The sequence below is a fragment of the Marmota marmota genome, unplaced genomic scaffold (genome assembly GCF_001458135.2).
Source record: "Marmota marmota marmota unplaced genomic scaffold, marMar, whole genome shotgun sequence".
Taxonomy (NCBI): domain Eukaryota; kingdom Metazoa; phylum Chordata; class Mammalia; order Rodentia; family Sciuridae; genus Marmota; species Marmota marmota.
Window position 1 is genome coordinate 57,336,966 of NW_025999968.1, and position 22,530 is coordinate 57,359,495.

Below are 22,530 nucleotides of genomic sequence, written 5' to 3' on the forward strand. Positions count from 1 at the left end.
AGGAAGTGAGGGGAAGGCATTTGAGGTCACCAAGTCTGTTCTGCAACTGTGAGGATGGGGTCGTAAACTGAGAGGCTGCAGTTAGACTACCAGGCTGGAAGCGTTGGAATGGCCCAGGGAGAGGGCGTGGTGGTGTGGACAGTGGCCCCAAGACGATGGCGAGGAGAGGATATTTGGGTATCCAAGACAGGTACGAGATGGAACTGACCAGCGTTACCAGGACTGCCACGGTGATCTAAGGGGCACAGATTCTGTATATTTATTCCATAAATGTCCCAGCAGGTGGCAGTAGAGTGTCTGGAGGAGGAAGGCCTTCTCCTCATTTGCAGAAGGAGCCCCAGGGGTTTTCATGCCAGGGCTTTGGGGGAATAGGTGGCTGCAGAGCCCAAGGAAGGGAGGAATGTCACATGATGGCCAGGTTTATGACCTGGACAACTGAGAGACCAGTGGTCCATTCATCAAAGTATGGGATATAGGAGGGGGCCTGTGTCTGAGTTTAGGGCAAGTTAGATTTACAGGACATGAGAGCCACCCAGGTGGAGCTGTCTGGGACCGCTTCTGCCTGAGTCTGTCATTCAGGAGAGAGGTGTGGGGCTGTGCTTGGGGACCACCTGCAAACTCCAGAGCCACTCCTGTTGTCAAAAGGAGCCAATGGGCCCTGGCTATGCTGGCTATTTGGCAATTTTAAATGACCCCAAGCTTCCTTTCTGTGGCTAAGGGACCTGTCTGGTTTGGGACCATATAGGATGCTTTGTTCATTCTTCCACTCTGTCTGTACATGTGCATCCAGCACCTACTGTGCCCCCAGGAACTGGGTGCTGGGGGTATCATGAGGAGCAGGATATTGTCTGATTGCTAATAATTAAATAAACAGATGGCAACAGTGGGCACCGAGGCCACAAAGCAAGGTGGAACGCACCTCAGCGGGGGTTCCTGGGGGTCAGGGAAGACTCCCCCAGCAAGGGCTGTGTGCTCATGAGTGAAAGGTGGGAAGGTGGCCGGGGGTGAGGCAGCTGCCCATGAAGAGCCAGGCTGGAAAGGAATCTGGATTCCCCAGGGCAGTGGGAGCCCACTGGCAGGTTTACTCCAGGGCAGTGACTTGCCCTGATACGTATTTTATTAAGAGTGGCCTGGCTATTTGTGGCAGGTCAAATGGACTCTTGTGGGGGTCGTTAGCTGGGAGGCCAGCCATTGCCTGCACATCATGACAGCTTCATCTGTAGAGACAGTCTCATGGGCAGTAACCCATGGACTCCACAGAAAGGGAGTGGGATGGAACCAGGGGGATGCTGTGAGTTTTGGTTTGTGCCATTGTATGGCTGACGATGACATTTACAAACAGAGAGGGGACAGACCCTGGGGAGTTGGGAAATCTCTCATTTCTGCTTTGGCCATGTTGGTTGTACGAGCCTGTTGGGCATCTAAATAGGAACACCAAGTATGCAATTGCATCTCTGAGTGCAGAACTCGGGGAAGAAGTTAAGACAGAAATAGAAATTCAGTGTCACATGCAAAAAGATGGTAATTAAAGCCAAGGGCCTGGCTGCAATCACCAAGAGGGAAAATGGAGACGAGCACTTTGGATGGAGTGGGGCCAGAGGCGTTTTGGGAGGAGGAGGAAGTTTGCAGAGGAGAGTGGGAAAGGAAGGTGCTCTGCGGTAGGAGGGAGGGAGAAGCCAGGATCAGGAGAGCCCTGGAGAGGGCGGCAGTGAGGACACACTCATGATGCACAGAGGCCGGGAAGACCACAGGGGATGGCCTCTGAGCTGCCAGGGTGGTCGTTGTTGGTGCGCGTAGAAGTCACGTGGGCAGGAGAACTGAGGAAGGGGAGACCACTAGGAAGGAGCAAGGGGCCAGGAGAAGGGGTTTTCTTTCTATTTCTGCTTGCTTTTTCTTTATGGGGTTGGATATTAGTGAATGTTTTGATCTTGGCAAAAATAAACTAGTAGGGAAAAAACTTGGAGATGGAGGAAAGAAAGACGACGGTGTAGTTTAGAAGACTCTGGGGATTAGAGCCAGCCCCCCCGGAAGGAGGAGGAGGGAAAACCAGAGGGTGGCTGAGGCCCAGTGGGAGGCAGACGTGGCGGTGGGCAAGGTGCATCTGCGGTGGTCCAGTCTGGTTGCTTCTGTTTCTCATAAGGCATGAGACAAGGTTGCTCTCCAAGGGGGAGGTGGAGATGAAGGCTGAGGGAGACAGGCGAGTGGGAACATGGTTCTGGTGGGTGGAAGACGGGCAGGCTAAGCATTTGAAGTAAATGCTCCTTCTTGCATATAAGTGCAGGTTTGTTTTATCCTAGGAAGAGACCCCAGGGTGGGGTAGGTGACAAGTGCCCCCTGATGGCAAGTAGGGAGAACTCCAGCATCCTCTCTGCCCCCTGCCCAGGGCCACCACCCCCGTGGGTCATGGTGGCCATTGTTCCTGAGGTGCCCTTTACACGTGGTCAAACACGGATGAGACTGTACTCAGGGGAAGGAGTGCCATTGTATGGCTCTGCCGGTCAGTGTGGCAGGAGGGGACACCTTGCTTCACCAACACAGGAACTCAAAGTCCCACAGGAGCCTCTAAACACCAGGGACGGGATTCCAGCCCAAGGTGAGGCTTTTGCTAACTCACCCAGCCCAGCTGTGCCTCTGTCCCGGAGCCCAGGTAGCGCAGCTGGGAGGGGTTGTTGGAAGCTCTTCCCATCCTGCCCTGTGAGTGGCCTGGCTCCTTGGTGGCCAGCCCAGCTTCCCTCCTCCTTGCATGTGTGAGCCACTTGTAGGCTTAGTAAATGTGGCTGCTTTTTCCCCCTAGCCTTAGGGGTGGGGGAGAGACCCAGGGTCTGCAGGTGAGGGAGAAGGTGCCAGGTGCCTTGGGGTGAACACAAAGGAATCACGCTGGAAGGATCCAGGGAGGTGTCGGGTCTTCCCTGTGCCATGTTGGACTTGTGGATTCTCCAGAGCTTCTCCAGGAATCATGGACCACAACATTTTTTCTCTGCTTGGGTTGGATACCTCCTCCAACTGTCTGGGGAGACAGTTTGTGTAACTGAACAGGTCTGCTCCTGGTTACTACCTTAGCTTTCTGGGGTTGCATTAAACCTGCTTAATTGGGGGCCAACGGCAAGGGACCTCAGCATATTCTATACTCAAGTCTACAGTCTCGTCTCCGTGTTCCCCTGTGTATGTACCTCTCTTAAGTCATTACCCAATACCCCCTTTATCCAACTGCTTTCACAGATTTCTGTTAATATTTACCCCATGTCAAATATGCTTGAGAAAATGTAGAAGGAAATGTCTTTACTTAGCAGATGCTAAATTAAAACCTTCCAAGGAAGACCTCAAAACTAGTGGATCACCATCATTATCATTGTCACTGCCATCATTGTCATTTCCTGAAGAGGGTCTTATTGCATGTCTTATAGTGAAATGGAAACCTCAACAGGGTTTAATTAGGCTGGACAAAGCCAGCAATTTTTTTTTTTTTTTTTTTGTGGTGCTTTCTGGTAGGGAGTTCAGAGTCAAAATTGATTCTTCCCTCTCAATGTGAAACTCAATTTTTTTCCTGCCCTCAGGGTGGTAAGCTGGCTGCTTGGTGGCAGTGTGGGCTATACTTGGCACCAGGCCCTTTGGGATGGGGTTAGCTTAGTGCTTCCACTGGCATGGTCACCTGATGACATCGAACGGGGCAGAGCTGGAGAGCCGGAGCCAGTCGGCTGCCAACAGTTATGCAAGAGACGAGTGCCCCCGCCTGCCTCCCCGGTCGGGCAAGGTGAGCCTGGCAGGGGAGCCGAGGCCGGGAACCAAGTCCTTCGTCACTGATCTGTCGCTGGGAACTAATGAATTCCAATCAATAACCTGCGTTGGGATCCTCAATGTGCCTTTGTGCGCCAGGCTCCCCTGGAGAGGCAACGGCGGGGGGGTGGGGGGTGGGCAGCCCCGAGGCTCCACCTTGGCTTCACCTGCTTCTCCAGCCCATCACGTAGAGAACCAGGTCGCCCCCTCCCAGCCCCCCACCAGAGAGCCCGTTTCCTCCTTTGTCATCTAGGGACGACACCTGTCTTTCAGAATTGTTTTGCGGTCTGAAAATAAGCCACATAAAGAATCTAAATAAAATGATTGGCCTCCAGTGAGCCCCAAATGAAGGACAGGATGCTTTACGGACCACAGATTCCTTCTCTAAATTTACTGAGCACTTATTATGCACCAGTTCCTAAGTTGAAGGATTTGCACATATGATTCCATGAAATCTTTGTGTAGATGCGAATTTCCTTCCCATTTTTCAGAAAGAAAAAAAAGGTGGTTGAGGAATGTGGTGCGCCCCATCACACGAGAGTTAGGAGTGGAGACAGAGTTTGAGCTCAGCCTGTCTGGCCTCAAAGTCTTAACCAGTGAAGACGATTTAAGGAGGGAGGAGATGTTCCGAAAAGTTCTAGCTGCACATTCGTTTCCTGGCAAGTCTAGTGTGCTTGGCAGAGTCCAATGGCCAACCTGTCAAAGTGTCAACGTGACATTTTGTATCAGGCAAGATAGGCTAGATCTTACCATGGTGACAAACAAACCAAACTGCAGTGGCTCAACCCAACATAAGGTTGTTTCTCAGTCTTGCTGCGTGTCCCAAGGGACTTGGCAAAGGACCTCTCAGAACCGTCAAGGATCCAGGGAGGAAGTTTTCAAGTGGCTGGTGCTCTCCTGAGCGCCCCAGTGGGTGGGAGCAGCACACGCTGCTGCAGAGGTTCCATGAGGGTGACGCTCGGCACTTAGGCTTCTAGTGATGGGACCATTGAGTGACATGGCGTGACTTCAGTGGGAACAGGAAAATGCCATCCCGACAACCTCAGGCCAGGATTAGAAGGCTGAAAAGTGGATGTTCTGGTGAACACGCACATGACCACGGCACGTTTTCAACTCTGACTCACAAAGAGTTTTCAGCTCTGTATGTTGGTTTTCAAAGCCACTAGATCATCTGTGGTAGACTGAATGACTGTCGTCAGTTATTTATTCCAGCTCCCTGTGAGAGAATTCTGCTCCCCTGTCCACTGACATCAGGCACTGCCAGATGATTCACTACGACCAACTAATTGGGGAGCTGAAGTTAAGTGTTTTTCCATTTATCTTTTTTTCCCTAGTGTAAGCGTGGCATGTCCTATGTGGGGCTGCTCCTCAGTCTGCATCCTGGAGTAAACAGGATGTGAACAGAATCTCAGTGGACATGTAATATGAAGGAGAAACAATCCTTTGTGGTTTAAAGCCCCTGGGGTTGTTTGTTACTGCAGCATAGCATAGCCAAAGCAGACTGATACAGTATCTTAATCATTCTTTTTTTGCAACAGGGAATGATGAAATTGGCAATGCTGAAATTCACATTTGCCATTTGGAAGTCAGTCTATACTTTAAAACAAAAGTGCCTATAAGTACTTTTTATGTAAGTAAAAGTTATTTAGTTAATAGTACAAAAGTGAATTTCCTAAGTAGGGACATCAGATGAGACCTCTGAAGGAGACCCTGAAACATGAGTATGGTTTTAAATGCAGACTACTGGTCTGTCCTCTCTGGCCTCAGATGACTGGAGAGTGATTTACATTCATGTCCAGCTTTGGCAGAGATGGCAATGATGAAATGCTTCTTTATAGGAATGCAAAGTCCTTTGTGTTGGAGTCCAGTGACCCTCTGTGACTCAGATCCCGTCGATTAGTGACTCCTGGTAGGTGACCAGGGCAGAGGCCAGCTGGGCTTGTGTGCTCACGAGTGACTGCTGGCTCTCAAGGTCAGCTTGGAGTGCTTTCAGAGGGGACTTGTTTATCATCTGTGCAGGCCCAGCTCCGAGGCCCTTGGGAACCAGGGAATGCCTTGCTAGGACTGGCCCTCCCAATTGCCCGCCTTCTCGGCTCTGCAAAGCTTTGTTCTTTATTGTCATTCTACCCGTGTGGCTTGTGGGCGTAGAAATGATCTGCCCTGATGGAATCTGGGAGGCGGAATGACCACCTGTGCGGCTGGTGTCATGATCGTTCCCTTCGTAAAGCCCAAGAGACAGAGAGAGAGGCTCGGAGAGGCTGAGTGAGTGGAAGAGGGCACAGAGGGGAGGAGCTGTGGCAGAGAGAGGTGGCTTTGGGGAAAGAAGCTTACTAAGTAATTAGTAAACAAACGAGATTGTAAGTGGGTGGGTGTGGGGCAGAGGAGCAAGGGCCAGGCCCACTGGAGAAGCAGCTCTGGCTCTTCACCATCCGCAGGAGTGTGTGTGCGCGCGCGCGCGCACGTGTGTGTGTGTGTGTGTGTGTGTGTGTGTGTGTGAATGATTGGCATGGTTTCTTCTGGCCATTAGAAACCACCAGGGAGAACTCCTTGCCGGCAGCATCCCACAGAACTCATATGACTGATGACCTGGGAAATAACCCCACTCTACTTACTTAAGGACACTAACTAGAGGCTGCACTATCTGACACCTGCCTCCTTCTGCAATGTTGAGTGCTGACTTCAGCGTTTGAGCCTGAGCTAACCTCTAGCTCCTTGTCCACTTTTGCCTTGAGTTTGAATTCTGCGTTGAGTGTGTGGTGTGACCACCAGTGACTGCTAGGGAGCATCTGTTTTAGCAGATCTCCATGACCTGTTGGGTGAAGGATGAAGGGTGGGTTTTCTGGCACTGGTTCTTTTAATAATGACACATTTTATTCAGCAGCTTAGACTTTTCAACTAGAACACTACACGGTGACCTCGATACCTTGTCTTCTCCATGATGGGACCTGTTGGCTAGAGCTATTGGGTCAGGTCCCTTACAGTATTTTTCCCTTTGGTGGGTGCTGGAGGAGTCTCAGATGCTGTGTGTCCTCTACAGCTGCCCACCTCAGGTTGTCAGGATGTCCCATCAACCAGACCAAAGTGCCCCCAGCTGCTGCTGGTTACAGATTTCACATATTTGGGGTCATCCACTGTGGTAGATTCTATTGAGACGGACATTTTGGAAGGAAGCCCTGAGTAAATAAGCCGAGTCTGATGTTCAAAGAAGGAAGGAGTGGATTTCTTGATGACAATGGATGGTCGATTTTGACCTTGGTAAAAGATATCCATGTCTTTAATTAAAAAAAAAAAAAAATCACTCCTTACAGAAATTTGCAAGGAGGATACCTCTGTAGAGATTTTTCATCCAAGTTTTAGCATTTCAGATGTTATCAACCAACTCTTTTCCCACTCTAGGTAGTTGGGCTTATCACTCTTAAAGGAAGAATCGTGCATCCAGAGATAATGGCTTGCCAGAGGCGGGATTAGCTGTACTTATCCAAAGGAGAAAATTAGGTTTGGGAACTGTAATGACCATGAGCTATCGTTGCTGGAAATAGCTTACGAGCACTGTAGGCCAACCCTCAACCCCCTCACCCTTCAGACTCTCCATCTCACAGTCCTCCCCGTGACAGCAGGGTGGCATTGTGACTACAACAAAGAAAACTGGTTCCTGGGAATAAGACCGGACGGAACACCCACGTCTCCCAGGGGCATTTGGATTTCAGAACTGTTTTGTGGCACGTCTTGTTTAAATATATGATTGTTAAAAATTCATGTGAATGCCTAGAGAATTTTAAAGTGAATCGATAGCATTTGGAAACCAAGGAAGGAACCTTAAAGAAAAAGGGAAAGTAATGGTGGGAGAAGGGAGAATAGAGTACAGGGACACCGGCTGTCTGCCTGTTAACACCAGTTACCTTTCTGATTCTGCATTTCTCTGCAGAATCTTCATGAACCAGGAGTGCTCATGATGTGAAGATGGGGGACCTGGAGGAGCACCATATGGGGGTGGGGTGGACCTTCAGTTCCTGCTCTGCTAGTGGCTGTTTGACCTTAGCTAAGTCACTGGTCCTGGCCTTTGTCTTCTCATCCTTAAAACAAGAGTTGGATGAGGATCCATCCAGCTCAGGAGGCCTGGGATCTGTGATATGACCTATGTGGCTCAATTCCCAGTGGAACGAGCCTCCCCAGAGTGGGGGATGTCTTGCCTTCACCTGGTTCTGGGTGTGCCAGTGCTTCTCCTCGGTAACACTCAGACAGTGGCTTCTGGGCAACCAGCATCGCTTACTGGTCCACATTCGTCCTTTGATATCTGGGGCAGGGGGATTGTTCCAGGATTCGTGTAGATATCCACATTTGCAGATGCTCAGGTCCCTGCACTATATAAAACAGTGTAGAATTTGTATATAACGTGTGCACACCCTCACATAGACTTTAGATCATCTCTTGCTTACTTACAATACCAAATTTAATGTAGAGGCTATGCAAATAGTTGTTAAACTGTATTGCTCAGGGAATATTGACAAGAAGAAGTCTCTGTATATTTAGGACAGATGGAATTTTTTTTTCTCTCGAATGTTTTTAATCTTTGGTTGGTCAAATTCACAAATGCAGAAAGAACATTTAGGGAGGACCACTGCAGAGTGTTGTTATCTAGTATGTCTCATGAGGGCTGGCTCCTTCTTGACCTTGCTTTCCCCATTTTTCTATGCAGGATTGAAATCTTTCAGAAGTTCTGTTCTCTGAGATAACACACACACACACACACACACACACACAGACACACACACACACAAACCAAAACCAAAACCAAAACCAAAACTAAAACAAACAAAACTCCAACATAGGATGGAAGAAATCGGAGATGGAAGGGGAGCTCTAAGTTGACAGGCTTACGAGATCTCACCCAGGGACAGATTCTGGGCGAGAATCTCTTGTGATTCAAACAAACAGATTATAAAAGACAAACAAAAGCTGACACTCATGAGTCAGTTGTGGTTTGAACACTTAGTAGACACTGGATCTTAAGGAATTATTGGTGATTATTTTAGCTGTTGCAACAGTATCACCTTGTGCTTGGGAAAGTGTCCTTATCCTTTGGAGAAACAGCTGACATGCTTGCAGATAAAATGAGATGATACCAAGGGCAGCTAGTGAGCAGGATGCAGATGACGCACGTGGGCCACAGGCTGACAGTTATCAGAGCTGAGTGACGGGTACCCAGGGGTTAATGGTACTATTTGGTCCATTTTGGTATAAGTTTTGTAATTTTCATAATAAAAAATGTAAAATATAAAACCCCCAAAGGCTTGCCAGGATTCATCTACTGGGGCACATTTGCCGGGGTGTAGGGAAGGTCTCGCTGTCATCGCTGCATAATCGTTGAGGGTAAATATGGAAGTTTATCAATCAGAAAGGCTGCAGCGAGGCGCGCTAGCTGGCAGTGGTCCCAGCTCTGTGTGGCTGCCATCTAGCCTTGAGGCCCATTTGCCCTCTATAAATAACAGGCTATGTGAATGCTTTACTATTTTAACGCACACTTGCCACAGCTGCGGATCATGTTTGTTTACGTAGCTGTGAAGCCTTCTGTAAACATCACTATCTCAAAATTGCCCATGTGTCAGGAACATAAAGGGCCCCCTTTAAAAATATAGTTGCAGATGAGACGCAGCCAGCTCCTGGATGTCTGGGTGGCTGGTGTCAGAATTTTCCAGGGTTTGATTCATTTTCAAAAATAGAATCACATGACAGGAATGGTCTCCGGAGGTCGCCTCCAACATCCCTCGGCAGGACCAGGTCTAGAGCACCCCTCTGACTTCAGGCCGCAGCAGAACGAAGGTACCTGTGGAGCATGTGGGTCTGTCCTTTAGGAGTGTGAGTTTGTCTTTTACCAGCTCCTTCGAGACATTGAGGATGAGCAAGCCTGGTGTCCTGCCTTCCAGGGGCAGCAGACAGAGGAACCCAAGTGGTCCACCACTGTAGGGCAGCTCCAGGTCAGGGTCACTGTGTGCCCACTGCATGCATGATAGGAAGGGTGTGTTGAGGCCACGATGCTGCCTGGCAGATGTCCCCTCATCCAGACCACGGAATGTCACTTAAGGTCAGCTAAGAATATTCTGAAGGAAGTCATGAGAACAGCAGAAGCCGTTTGGTGTCAGCTTGCTGTTTTCATGGCTCCGGATTTCCAGCCTGCACTACAATGAATAATTAGTTCCTTGTGAATTTGTTTTCCTCGAGTGTGCATTTGGTCCACATTGTTTTTCCTGTGTCTTTGATATATTGATCATTGTTCCTCCCTAAGGGCCTCTTTAGTGCCCATAAATCCCAACTGTGGTTTTCATTCACAAAGAAAAAGCATCCTGCTGTAACCTAAGAGATCGGTAGCACTGGAAGTGCTGAATTGTATGAATCCCATGAGGGAAGGACCAAGACACGTCCAGCTTCCAGACACTTCCAGAACACTCTAGAACACCTCTCCTCCACTTTCTAAAAATGGAGAAAACCATTTTTTCCCCCAAAGGAAATAGATAGTGGTTGCCTTTTCTCAGGGACAGGGGCAAGAGTCTTGATTCTTTTGTTGGCAACTACCCAGGGTTCCCTAAGCAAGCCTTAGAAAAGGCCTCCAAGCCCTCAGAGGCAAGTATCACTGCTAATTACCAAGAAAAAGAGGTTTCTTGCTTTGGATTGTGTCACTCATTACAAGCTGTCATCGGAAAGACAGGGTCCGCGCCCCAGGGAGAATTCCCACTCAGGTATATCACAGAGAAAATCAGCTGACTCCAAATTCATTTAGTTTTTGAGACCAGGCCTTGGTTTGAGGGAGTGCAAAGCCCTTTCTGTAATTTGAAGCTGAGGTTAACATCAGTGATCAGTCTCCAGCGGCTGCTGCTTCTCGAGCTCCGTGATGCAATGCCTCACCTCCCTCCTGTCCCACGGGAGAAGCCGCAGAGAGAATCTGATACAGAGACTTCACTGGATAATGAAGTCGGCCAATTGTACCACGTGTGTGCATGAATTTATCACAACAAGTCCCACTTTTATGTTCAATTGTAACAAAAATAAATGGGGGGCTAATAACAGTAGAGGAAGGGGATGCGGGAGGGAGAAGGAGGGGAAAGGAGAAGCGCTGGGGACTGACCTGCGTCCGTCCGTGCGGATGTCACAGGGAGCCCTCCTGTTTTGTAGGAGTCAAAACAAGACAGAAACCCTTGGCTGAGAGGGGTCAGTTCATGCTGCTCTGGGGTGAGCCTCAGAGGACACCACTAGGGGGATCCAGAGTCTCCGAGCTCAGGGAGGCTGGAGAAGATTCTGGTCTGTGGGACAGTGACAGAGCTCCCTGCCAAAGTGACACTCCCCTTGCCCTTCCTCGCACCCCCCACCCCAATCTCCCCGTACAAGGGTGGCTCCGGAGTCCTCCAAAGGTCAGACCCAAGGCACAAAGAGCCTGTTACACCTGCAGCACTTATTTGATATCTCACAAGAGCTACAGTTCACGATACGAGAGAAATCTTGAAAACGTGGGGCTCAGGGGTGGGAAACAGGGAGTCGTCCATCGCAGCACAGAGTGCTCCACGTCAGCCTCTCTCACTCACGGTCAGTGCCTGGCTACACAGCAGGTGTGGAATGCATGTGCAACTGTCCCTCAGTATCCACAGGGCAGAGGTTCCAGGAGCCCCGAGGATCCCAGATCCACAGATGCTCCTGTCCCCTGTGCAAAAAGGGCATAGTATCTGTACAGAACCCACCGGCACCTTCCAACATGCCTCTGTCCTCTCTAGACGGCCGACCCCTCCTAGCACCAGGTCAAGGCTAGGTAAGTAACTGTCACGTGGTGGTGCTTAGGGAATAGCCACAGGGGAAAGGTAGTCAATGTTCAAGACAGATGCTTTGAAAAATATTTTAGGCCCATGGTCGGTTGGCTTTGCAGATGTGGAACCCCGAGACCTGGGTCTGTGGCTATGGAGGGCCCGCTGCGGGCTGTGACTCTTTAAAGCTGTTTTCAGATTAGGTCCAGATTCTTTTCGTTCTATGGAAAGGAAAGTGAAGTGTTTAGTAAAAATGGGCCATTTCCTGAGTTCTGGCATTGAGCTCCATGCAAAGCCCTTTTCTCAGGTTTTCAATGTTTGCTGCATTTCAAAAACTTATCAGTCATAAAACTGTGTACCACCAAGGAGACTTTGCCCGCTGGGACAGGGAGACAGGAACAGGCGGTCACAGACTTCCCTTTGGAAGGGACAGGGGGTTAGGTTCCTTGTTATAAGCTGATGGAGAGTCTAGCCTGGTGTTGAGCATGCATTTTTGGATGATATTGATGGGGACAGACAGATGTGAGTGGTGGGAACATGAGGTTAAGGGACTAATTCTATAGAAGGGACGCACTGTGCGGACCCCCACTGTGCCGACCCTCACTGTGCCAACTCCCACTGTGCTGACCCACATGTTTTCTTTTCCAAGAAACAATCTATCTGCAGCCCTGCCTGGCTTAGGTGGACCGATATGTCACATTCCTCAGCAAACCACCTGCTACCTGAAGAACAAACGGAAGCCTGAAATAATGACGGTAAGAGGCACTCAAGTTACCCTGAAGGGGGAGACTTCTGTGACCCTCTTAACAGACCAGATCCCTGAACTCAGGGAGATAAGGAAAATCCCTCCTAACCACACAATCTGTAAGAATTCATAGTCAAGAATCCAATCAGAACTGGTCAGCATGGGCCAAGGGGACCTAGAGTTGTCATGGAAGAGGGGACATTAAACTCTCATGTCATCCTGCTGTCAGTCAAAAGTCAAGAGGGCAAGATCTCCAGAAACTTCTCTGGGATCCTCAATAAAACTGGAGTGCAAGAGAGGCATTGCTGTCCCTCTCCTCTCTGAGAGGACCCGCCCTCTCCCTGGAGCGTGTCCCCTTTCTCTTCAATGAGCTCATGCCTGTTACTCTGAGGGACACGTCTGAAACCTTTCTGACTTGATCACAAGAACTGTGCCACTTCAGCTTCCTGGAAGACCCGGCCCTGCAACAATATGAGCCAACTCGAAGCCTCAAATGCAAGACTTCAGACTGCAGAAGTGGAGACTGCAGAGTGAAGGGGGTCCAAGGTGAGCAGCGGTCGCTCAGAACAGGTGAGGAGCAGGGAATGAGTGCTCAAGTGTGCATCCTCCCCGGAGGTGACACTGTCAGCTGGTCAGGGCTCACTGTGCAAGTTACAGATGAACATGGGCAGGAACCACTTTGCTCTTGGGATGTGGAGCATGAGTGAAGTTGAGAACTGAGTGAAGACCTCAGTAAAAACAGGTCGTTTCCTGAGATCTGGCAGAAAAGCTCTCCTCCCCTAAAACACACCCATGATTACATGTGAACAGCAGAAATGAGGTCAATAGGACTGCAGGGAATGGACCTTCACACAATTTCTCCCTTTCCTCCTGGAGATTTTCATTTTAATTTAAATTTTTTTGGTACTAGGGATGGAACCCAGAGGGACTTAACCTCTGAGCCTCATTCCCAGCCCTTTTTATTTTTTATTTTGAGACAGGGTCTCACTAAGTTGCTTAGGGCCTCACTAAATTGCTGAGGCTGGCTTTGAACTTGTGATCCTCCTGCCTCAGCCTCCAGGGCTGCTGGGATTACAGGTGTGTGCCAGGGTGGCTGACTAAGTTTGACTCATTTTTAAACCAGGTCTGCATGTGATTTCTGTGGGGGTAGAAGAATGTGGAGAGACACTGGGTGCACTTGATACAACAGAAAAACCAACGTGACAAGTTTTCTAAATGGTGCCTCAAGAAGGGGTAAAATTGCATTTTTATCAGAGCTTTTTTTTTTTTTTAATCTAACCTCTTCCTCTTGGCTTGGTAATAAACAACCACAAGTATTTAAATTACTAATGTTTTAAAGCTTCTTAAAAAAGTGCTTTAGAGACTGATCAAATTTTAATTTAAGTAAACATTTGGAAATTTAAAATATCTTCAGTGGTGTTTTTAGCATTCATTAATTTATTTCTAAAGGACTTTAAGAACCTAAATGGCTGGACTCCTTGAAGGTGCTAAGACTACAAGGCACACAGGCGTGCTATGTCACCAAGCATACAGCGATGTCCACAGGGGTGGGTTCAGCATCCTATAGCTGTAGCAAGTAAGAACATCGGGCACAGCTGAAGTGGAGCATTTAGCCCTCAGAGGGCCAGCACGGCCCGTCTTACCTGTGGCTTCCACCATCCCCTCCAGGATGACCACAATCTCCAGTTCCTCCTTGGGCAGCTGGGCTTTGGAGATCTCCCAGAAAGGGCTCTGTTGGTTAATTTCGTGGCTGATGATCAGCGGTGACACCAGAAATAGCCGGTCATCCCCTGTGTAGTACCCCACGTTGATGTCCGTCTGGTTCAGGGGAATGAACTCCCCCTCTGACGTCTGTTTGGATTTGATCAGCTTGGCTCTGATGGAGGCCTCCACGATGTGGGAGTTCCTCAGGTCCCCCACCCGGAACATGAGGCACAGTTTCCCGTCCCGCATGGAGATCACCGCGTGGGTGGAAAAGACCAGGGTCTCTGCCCTCTTCTTGGGCTGAGATATTTTTACAAACATGCATCCCACCATGAATGCGTTGACAATGGACCCCAACACAGATTGGATTAGGAGGAGAATAATTCCCTCCGGGCACTTATCTGTGATGACCCGGTAGCCATAGCCGATGGTGGTTTCTGTCTCTATGGAGAATAAAAAAGCAGAGACGAACCCGTTGAGGTTGGTGACACAGGGAGTCCACGAGGGGTCCTCTATGTGGTCCATATCTCCTCGGATGTACGCGATCAGCCACCAGATCATTCCAAAAAAGAGCCACGTCACTGTGTAAACCATGACGAAGATCAGCAGGTTGAATCTCCACTTGAGGTCCACCAGGGTGGTGAAGATGTCCGTCAGGTAGCGGTAGGTCTCCCTCACGTTCCCGTGATGGACGTTGCACTTTCCGTCTTTCCTCACGTACCTCTGGATCTTCCTTTTGGTCCGGTCCCTGCTGATGTGTCTGGGCAGGTCGTCCCTGGCCTGCTTAGGCAACTTTGGCTGGTGAATGGCCACGGGGCTCTCCACATCCTGATCCATGGAGTCCCCCTCCAGGACATTAGCTGGTGTTTGGAGAAAAGAAAAGAAACACTAATTGAGATGCTGACTCTCTGCCGGTGACAGAACTGCATGCTCTGTGTATGGCGGTGACACCAAACACGGTTTGTATAGCTATGAACGAGGAGAACGAAGCCATTTTTATTTGGCGCTATCTGGGTTCTGGTTGACTTGGGCTCCTGTGCTCACACCAGCACCTCGCCACCCAGCCCACCAGGACGGAGCTCAACGCTGCAAGATCACCTCCCTGCCAGCAGCTTCCACTGAGCGAGCTCTTAGGGCCAATGTCCCATGCTCAGTCTGAGATGCTGTGGCAAGAAGACATCTCTTAATGCAGACGATCTTATCTCTACCTCTTAGCAAACGTGGGTTCAAGCCATGCTGTTAGGAACTGAATCATGTCCCCTCAAAACCCATAGGTTGAAGCCCTGACCTCCAGTGTGACTGTCTTTAGAAATGGACAATTTCAGGCTAAAAGAGTGAGGTCCTAATCTAGTAGGATTTATGTTCTTATAGGAAGAGGAAAAGACACCAAGACGCACAGGAGCAGAGACAAGGCCATGGGGGGACACCAGGAGGAGGTGCCGTCTGTGAGCCCAGGAGAGAGGCCTCACCTGAACCGGCCCCGAGGACACCCAGATCCGCCCTTCCAGCCCCCACCACAGGACTGTGAGAAAACAGGTCTCTGTTGTTGGAGCACCCAGAACAGCTGAGGCAGCTTCGGCCGAGCAAGGCACCACCCAGGTGCACTGAGCCTCAGTCTCCGCACTTAAAACCTGATGGCGATACCAAACTCATAGGTGTTTTAAATGCTCCTTATTCATCTTAGGAGCACACTAGAGTGAGGCTTACTGTTGGGTTCATTTTGACAAAATCATACACTCATGGAATTTGATTTCCCCCCCTTCCCCTCTTCTCCTCCCTCTGCTCTACCTCTCTTCACTCATTTATTCATTCATTTTTGGTTGGTTCTTTCTACTTATGCACAAAGGTGGACTTCTCTGTGGTATATTTACGATTGCACATACCGTGGTTTCATTAAATTCACTCTGTATTTTCTCCCCTGTCCTGTTCCTCCTCCTTCCTTTTGGTCTTCTCTGTATCTTTATGACATCCTACCCCTTCCTTCTTTCTCTTGTTTTGCTCTATTTTCCACATCTGACCAAAAAAAAAAAAATCGACCCTTCATTTTCTGATTCTGCCTTATTTAGCTTAGCCTGATGTTCTCCATTTCCATCCATTTACCGGCAAATACCATCATTTCCTTCTTCTTTATGGCTAAGTAAGACTCTATTGTGTAACGTACACCACATTTTCTTTATCCATTTACCTATTGACAGGCATCCAGGATGGTTCCATAACGTGGTTATTATGGCTTAGGCTGCTGTAAGCATCGAGATGGCTCTATCACTAGAGTATGTTGATTTTAGATCTTTTGGGTAAATTCCAAGGAGTGGGATAGCTGGATCATGTGGTGGTTCCATTCCTGTGTTTTTGAGAAATATCCATGCTGCTTTCCAGAGTGGTTGTATTCATCTGCATTCCCACCAACAATGTACAATCATACCATTTCCCTCTCATCCTCACCAGCATTTATTATTATTTGTGTTCTTGATCATGGCCATTCTGCTGGAGTGAGATGAAATCTTAGTGTAGTTTTGATTTGCATTTCCCCAATCATGGAGTTGTTACAAGGAAAAGGAAATCACATGCGTGAACTGGCCTGCATGAGACAGGCCACATTTACCTCTGGTAATAAACTACTCCCTTTAACATTTAGGGCAAGACTTTTGAACAGGAGTCTTTAATTATTATTCAATTTCTGATTTTTGTTGGTAAGTACGCATGCAATGTACATTAATGGTTTATTCAATTCCAAGAAAAAAAAAGTGTGGAGAAATGTTCTCTCTCCTGGGTGTTCATACATTTGATTTGATTTCTGCCTCAACATCTAGCATCTGCAGCTTGGCACGTGGCAATTTTCTTTCTGATGGCCTCTGTGATTAATGCATCGGCACAACCATTAGCCAACGATGCACCAGGAAGCCTCTCTTAGAGTCTGAGTGCGGAGGGAGCTTTGGAACTGATTCTGCTATTAAAAGTGTGTAAACCGATGCATGAAATTACTTGTTTAGCCAATAATTTTAGAGCTTCTGAAAGTTTTATAAGCAGCTTCTCCCTCCAGGATTCCCTTTGAGGTCCTTTGACTCAGCTCTGCTTTTCATCTGCAGTGAGACTGTGTTTTTCTCTTAGTTAAAGGAGAATCGAGGTCTGGTGAGAAACATCATCTATCTGAACAAGAGAATGGCTGCGGGTTGGGGTTTGAGTGGTACCAGCTTGACTTACGGCCCTGTCTTGCTCACAGCTGGCTAGTTGCCTTGAGAGTCAATGGCGTGGATCTGTTTTTAGGATGTACCTGGTCTGCGGAGCCTGCTGTCTAGTTTGATAGCTTTCACTTTTAGATCGTTGCTCTCAATAGCCCTTCATTTGTAAATGAAAAAGTTTGCTTTTTTTTCTTCTTAGAACAGAAGCCTGGGGCAGGCCTGGCGGAGAGGCTGGACTGGGCTGAAGGCCAGTGGAGTATGGGCAGAAGAGTCCCATCCCTGCTCAGGGCCAGCACCCCAGATGGCAGATGCTTGCTTGCCGAATGGTCATGTTGGAGTGCTCACTGCTCACTTTCCCTGACTGGTCTCCAAACGTGACTCCCTGTGGCAGGACCTGTGGGTCCAAACCCTGCCAGGTTGGGAAGGCCAAGTCTGCAGAGCCCTGTGAAGGTTTTAGCAGGCCCAGGTCATCCTCTGGCCTTGACAGCCCGTCATCTGGCTGGTTCTGCCAGACCTCCCTGAGCCCTTGTCTTGAGGTGGAAGAAGAGGGTTGTTAGACTAACTGCTTCTCCCAGTCTCCTGTGATATTTCATACTTTAAAAATGTGACGGAGAAGACCTCTCCCTGCCTTCCTGCTGTTCCCAACTTGATGCTACTTTCCCCTATTCTGGCTCAAACTGCAAACTTCAAGTTCCAGGCGTTTGGCCCTGACAGGGGCTATGTGCTTGGAAGGCCAGGGAACGAGGAGTGATGGTGATCTGGGCACCTGAGGAGACCCTCTGCAGATCCCCTGTCCTTTCTGCAAGGCAAGATCCCATCACCCATCCTCCTGGCAGTCAGGGTGGCCGTGGTGACTGAGTCCTGGCTGTCGTGAGTGGGGGGTGTCTTTCCGAGCCTCAGTTTCAAACAGGGCACATGCCCCCTCCTTATGTCTTTGCCCTGCTGTGGGGGGACACTGGAGTTAAGAGGGGAGGATCCTGGCTCCTGAGTTGGTGTTGGAGATCTGCCATCTGTGTAGAAGCAAGAAGAACCATGACTGTGTTTGAACCATTATGTATTTTGTCTCCATTATCAAGTCAAGACTTATCTCCAATTTTCTGGGCAGAAATAAGTGATGCCTCTAAGCAGAAGGAAGAGCTATCAATCAGGGGGACTGGTTATGGGAAAGAAAAGCAGAAGATGGAGTGCTCTGAGGGTGTTTGGAAGATTTAGCATGTGCTTAATCAAGTGCTTGTGTTTGGTGTGTGTGTGTGTTGGCGGGGGGATGTAAGTGCACAGCCCATGTTGGTGCCTTCATAAATAAATGAGGCCAGCCCTGGGACTGTGATCAGTCTGTGACTGACAGGCGGGCTTGGTGGGGCTGCTGCATTTGCGTGGTGATGCGGGCGGGCCGGGTGCACCAAGGGAAGCCGGGAGGTGGGCCTCGGCTCAACAGTGGCAGCTGGGAGGAGCAGGAGTGGAGTTGAGGGAGACGCCAAAGCCCAGAAGATGTGAGCACTGGACGGGTGGAAGACACAGGAGCCAGGGCCTGAGAGGTCCAGAAAGGCCAGGTCAGCGAGGAGGAGAGGGCGTGGGCGTTGGGGTGGGCTGGGTCTGCTGCAGGTGCAGGAGAGGGGATGAGCGCCTCATGACTGTGTCTGGAGTCATCCAAGGGCCACTGCATAAAGAGAAGGGCCATTCTAGGCCAGGGCCAGGAGCGGAGCCGCAGGAGCCCGCTGACATGCATGCACCTTGGGCAGGGGAACGCTGCGGGAGGGAATGTGAACGATGGCTTTTGGTTTTTCTTTCTCTCTGGGAGCCCGGGTGTGAGTTTCAGCGGGGTTCTGAATTGCATTTCCAAGGGTGTTCTGAGCTGAGCAGCAGGCGAACTGCAGCTGGATGGGAAAGCAGACATTGCTCCCTTGCACAGCAAGGACACAAATGCTCCCCCAACCCTTCCAGAACTTTCTCTGGTCCGGGCCGCCCGGTGCGTGGGCCAGCATCCAGCACTAGCTGCTGCTGGTCTCCACCAGTAGCCCACAGGTGTGCTGGCCACAGAGAGTGCAGAGGACAGGCCCCCTCTGCTACCCATGAAGTAAGTGCCCTGCAAATGTGCAAAAGGGTCGGGAATGGTCCCCGGATTTGCCTCAAGGACTTGCTTTTCTGGATTTTGGTGTAAATGTGGGTCTGTGTGAGGAAACCCAGGTGTTTGTTTTGATACCCTCTCTCTCTCTTTTGCTATTTTTTCCTCCTTCTTTCCTTCTTAGAAAGTGGATCAATTTGCACAGAAGCAGCTAAGGTACAAAATCTATCTGGAAAGAAGCAATAACAAATGATGAGCCACGAGCTGCTCATCACTACCTGGTCCCTTAATCAGTGTGGCCCTGTCACAATTCAGGTGTTCTTCTTGTCCAGGGAGGCTGCCCTGGGGGTCCTGCTCTCTAGTGGGTGTTCCCCTCCCGCAAAATTCTTATGTTCCAAGTTACATAGGAGTTTGCTGTGTAAAACCTCCAGTGTGCAAGAAAAGGTACAGACAGTCCTGTAAGACCTTTTAGTGCCTCAGGGAAGGACAAACTGAGAAAAGCAAGGTCACTCAGTTTTTTGGGCAATGCATGTGTGAAAGCAAAGCTGGGCAGGGAGAGCCCCTGGACGACAGCAGGGTGGTTCCAGGGGAGGGAGGCTTGTGCCGGGCTTCAGCCTTCCTGTTAAACATTCTTAGTTTCCAAATGAGTTTATATTATTTCTATAATAAGAAAAAAAAAAAAAGAATCCAGGAATTTTCAAGTGATCTGTTGAGACCCTCTTTTGATGACTGATTTAAGAAATTGATCACCCAGAAATCTAAATAATTATAAAGCATTTGCTTGAGGCAGCTCATCCCATGCATCTGGCAGTTTAGAAACCGAGATGTTTATTTGCCCTGAACCCCAGAAAATCATAAGCGAACTCTGCAGGGTCCTCAGTGAGGGTGGGTGTTAACAGGAAGGAGTGGCGGAGAGTCAGGGGCCTGCCAGGAGTCAGCTCTCCCTGGGGTTGGCTGGCTGGTCCCTGAAGGAGGAGGGCCTTGAGGACTGCCGGGTCCCCAGTGCCACTGCAGTTGGTTGCAGGAAGAGTGCGGGTGCAGCCTTCCTGCTGGGTGGAGTCCAGTGTCAGGGGTTCAGGTGACCCTTAGTACACAGAGGCACGATTCTCCCTCATCAAAAATAACCAGCTGGATGAAAAGGCAGAACCCAAAATGGGGAAACTATTTTCCGATCATATATTTGATAAAGCACGAACGGCCAGAGTGCAGAAAAGAACTCCTTCCCGTGACTCCATAGCAGAAAGCAGCCCATTCGGAAATGAACGAAGGACTCAGTAGACATTTCTCCAAAGAAGGTGGCTAGGTGGCCACAAGCCCTCGGAAAGGTGCCTCACGCGTCATTAGAAATGCAAGGAGACACCACTCCACACCCAGAGGGGGGTATCATAACAAAGAAGCAAAGAAGGAAAAGAAACTGGAGAAACTGGAATCCTGTGCATCACCATAGACGTGCAGGGGGTGGGGCAGCCACTGGTGGGACAGCATGTGGCGCTCCGGAAGGTCAACCGCGGGATTTCCACGAGATCTGGCGATCCACCTCTGGGGGGGTCAACCCATGAGACTGAAGGCAGGCCTCCCAGCAGCGGGAAGGCAGAGCCACTGGGCCTGCGAAGTCAGGAGGGGAGTGGATAAACAGAACATGGCGCAGGCACACCTCCAACCTTACCAGGCAGCCTTAAAGAGGAAGGAAATCCTGCCACGGGCTATGGCACGGACGCACCTCGGGGACACAGTGCTAAGTGACATAAGACAGACACCAAAGACAGATGGATGAGTCCCCTCCAGGAGGAACCTGGGATAGACACATCCTAGAGATGCAAGCAGAGTGGACTTGACCAGGTCCAGGGGAAGGAGGGGAGGGAGAGTTATTTGTCTGGGACCATAGAATGTTCTGGAAATGTGGTGACGACCCCCAACATCGTGGACGTGTGCATGCCTCGGAATTGTACACCTAAATAGCTGAAGTGGTAAATTGTATGTTCCGTGTATTTAGCCCCATACAACCCACTCCAGTGGTTCTTGTGGGGTTGAGAATCCCTAGAGGGTTTCCTAAATAAGGCTCACTTCTATGTCATTTTATTTCTTTTTCTTTTCTACCTCTCCAAATTAAAAGGAAGTTTCATTCTTTAACAGAGGGACCAACTTAAAATGTTGGGTGTCTTGCCATGTGAGATCTATTATTAAGTCCTAAAAGAACTTCTTTGGGAAGAAATTGCCCTTGGTTGAAAGTACTCAGTGAGTTAAAACCCAAAGCAAAACACAGAGCAAGGAAAGGGGCCCAGGTATCCGCAAACGTGGAGGACAGGATGGGTTTGCTCAGGAAGTGGTGGGTATGTGCTTGCTTCCTGAGAGACAAACACTGGGATAGTGGGGACGTTTGACAAGAGACAACAGTCGTGTGTAAAAGTCTAGGAGCCGGGCAACAGCTTTGGTTGGTGATGGCAGAGATTCTATGTATCGGACGTACAGGGGGAAATGCGGAGAGAAGAGGACAGAGAGGCAGATGAAGACCAGGCTGGACCCCGAGGCCACTGAGTCCGGCGGAGGAGATTGCTCTTAAACTGGGGAGTGCTATGAAGGAATCGTCTATGGGTTTTTGAAAAGATCCCTCTGGAAGCCAATGGCGTGGAGTGTAGATTAAACAGAAAGGCCAGCAACCTTTTTCTGTGAAGGGCCAGACAGTAAACATTTTAGGCTTTTCGGGCAACAGAGCTCTCTGCTGCAAAGTCTTCTTCTGTTTTAAAACTTTTTACAAGTCTTTAAACACGTAAAACTATTCTTAGCTTCTAGCTCACGGGTAGGGTCATAGGAACAGAGCCCGCCGGTGGCGTCTGGCCCCTGGGCTGCAGGCTGCAGACCCTCTGGGTGAGGGGGAGGCAGGCAGGGAGGAGAGAGGCCTGGTGCTGAGTAACGGAGTAGCTACGGGCCTGGACGGTGGCCAGGTCCAGGTCTGGAGAAGGCACGGCCTGGAGCCCAGTGAGTGGGAGGGAGTGGGCGGACTGGGGGTGGGGTGGTAGGCTGGGCAGAGGTGGCCATCCAGGTGAGCGCGCCTTTGGGAGATCAGGTGCCTGGGCTGTTGCTGGGGGGCCACCTGGGCCAGGCTCTGGACTGGGGAGGTGTCAGCCAAAGTTGTAGCTATGGAAATGGATGTGAGCTGAGGGGTGGTGGGTGGTGGGTGGTGGGTGGGGTGGGGGAGCGGGCAAGGACTCACGGCGAGAACCTGGAGACTCCAGATCCCGGAAAACCATTACAGAAAGAAGCCAGCAGCCAAGGAGAGCA

The 22,530-nt window shown here is 49.7% G+C and overlaps 1 protein-coding gene and 1 long non-coding RNA gene across 2 annotated transcripts in view; one reads left to right on the plus strand and one right to left on the minus strand.

Annotated features, from left to right (window-relative positions):
- The window catches only part of Kcnj6 (potassium inwardly rectifying channel subfamily J member 6), a 186,726-nt gene that overhangs the window by 64,531 nt on the left and 99,665 nt on the right, over window positions 1–22,530 (minus strand). Inside the window, exon 2 of the mRNA XM_015478776.2 lies at window positions 13,950–14,870. Coding sequence (XP_015334262.2) covers window positions 13,950–14,870 — 921 coding nt within the window. The remainder of the gene's footprint in view (window positions 1–13,949; window positions 14,871–22,530) is intronic.
- On the plus strand, window positions 4,984–8,568 carry LOC125616956. The gene is made up of 2 exons (XR_007347766.1): window positions 4,984–6,036; window positions 7,700–8,568. It is a non-coding gene; the product is annotated as an uncharacterized LOC125616956 (long non-coding RNA).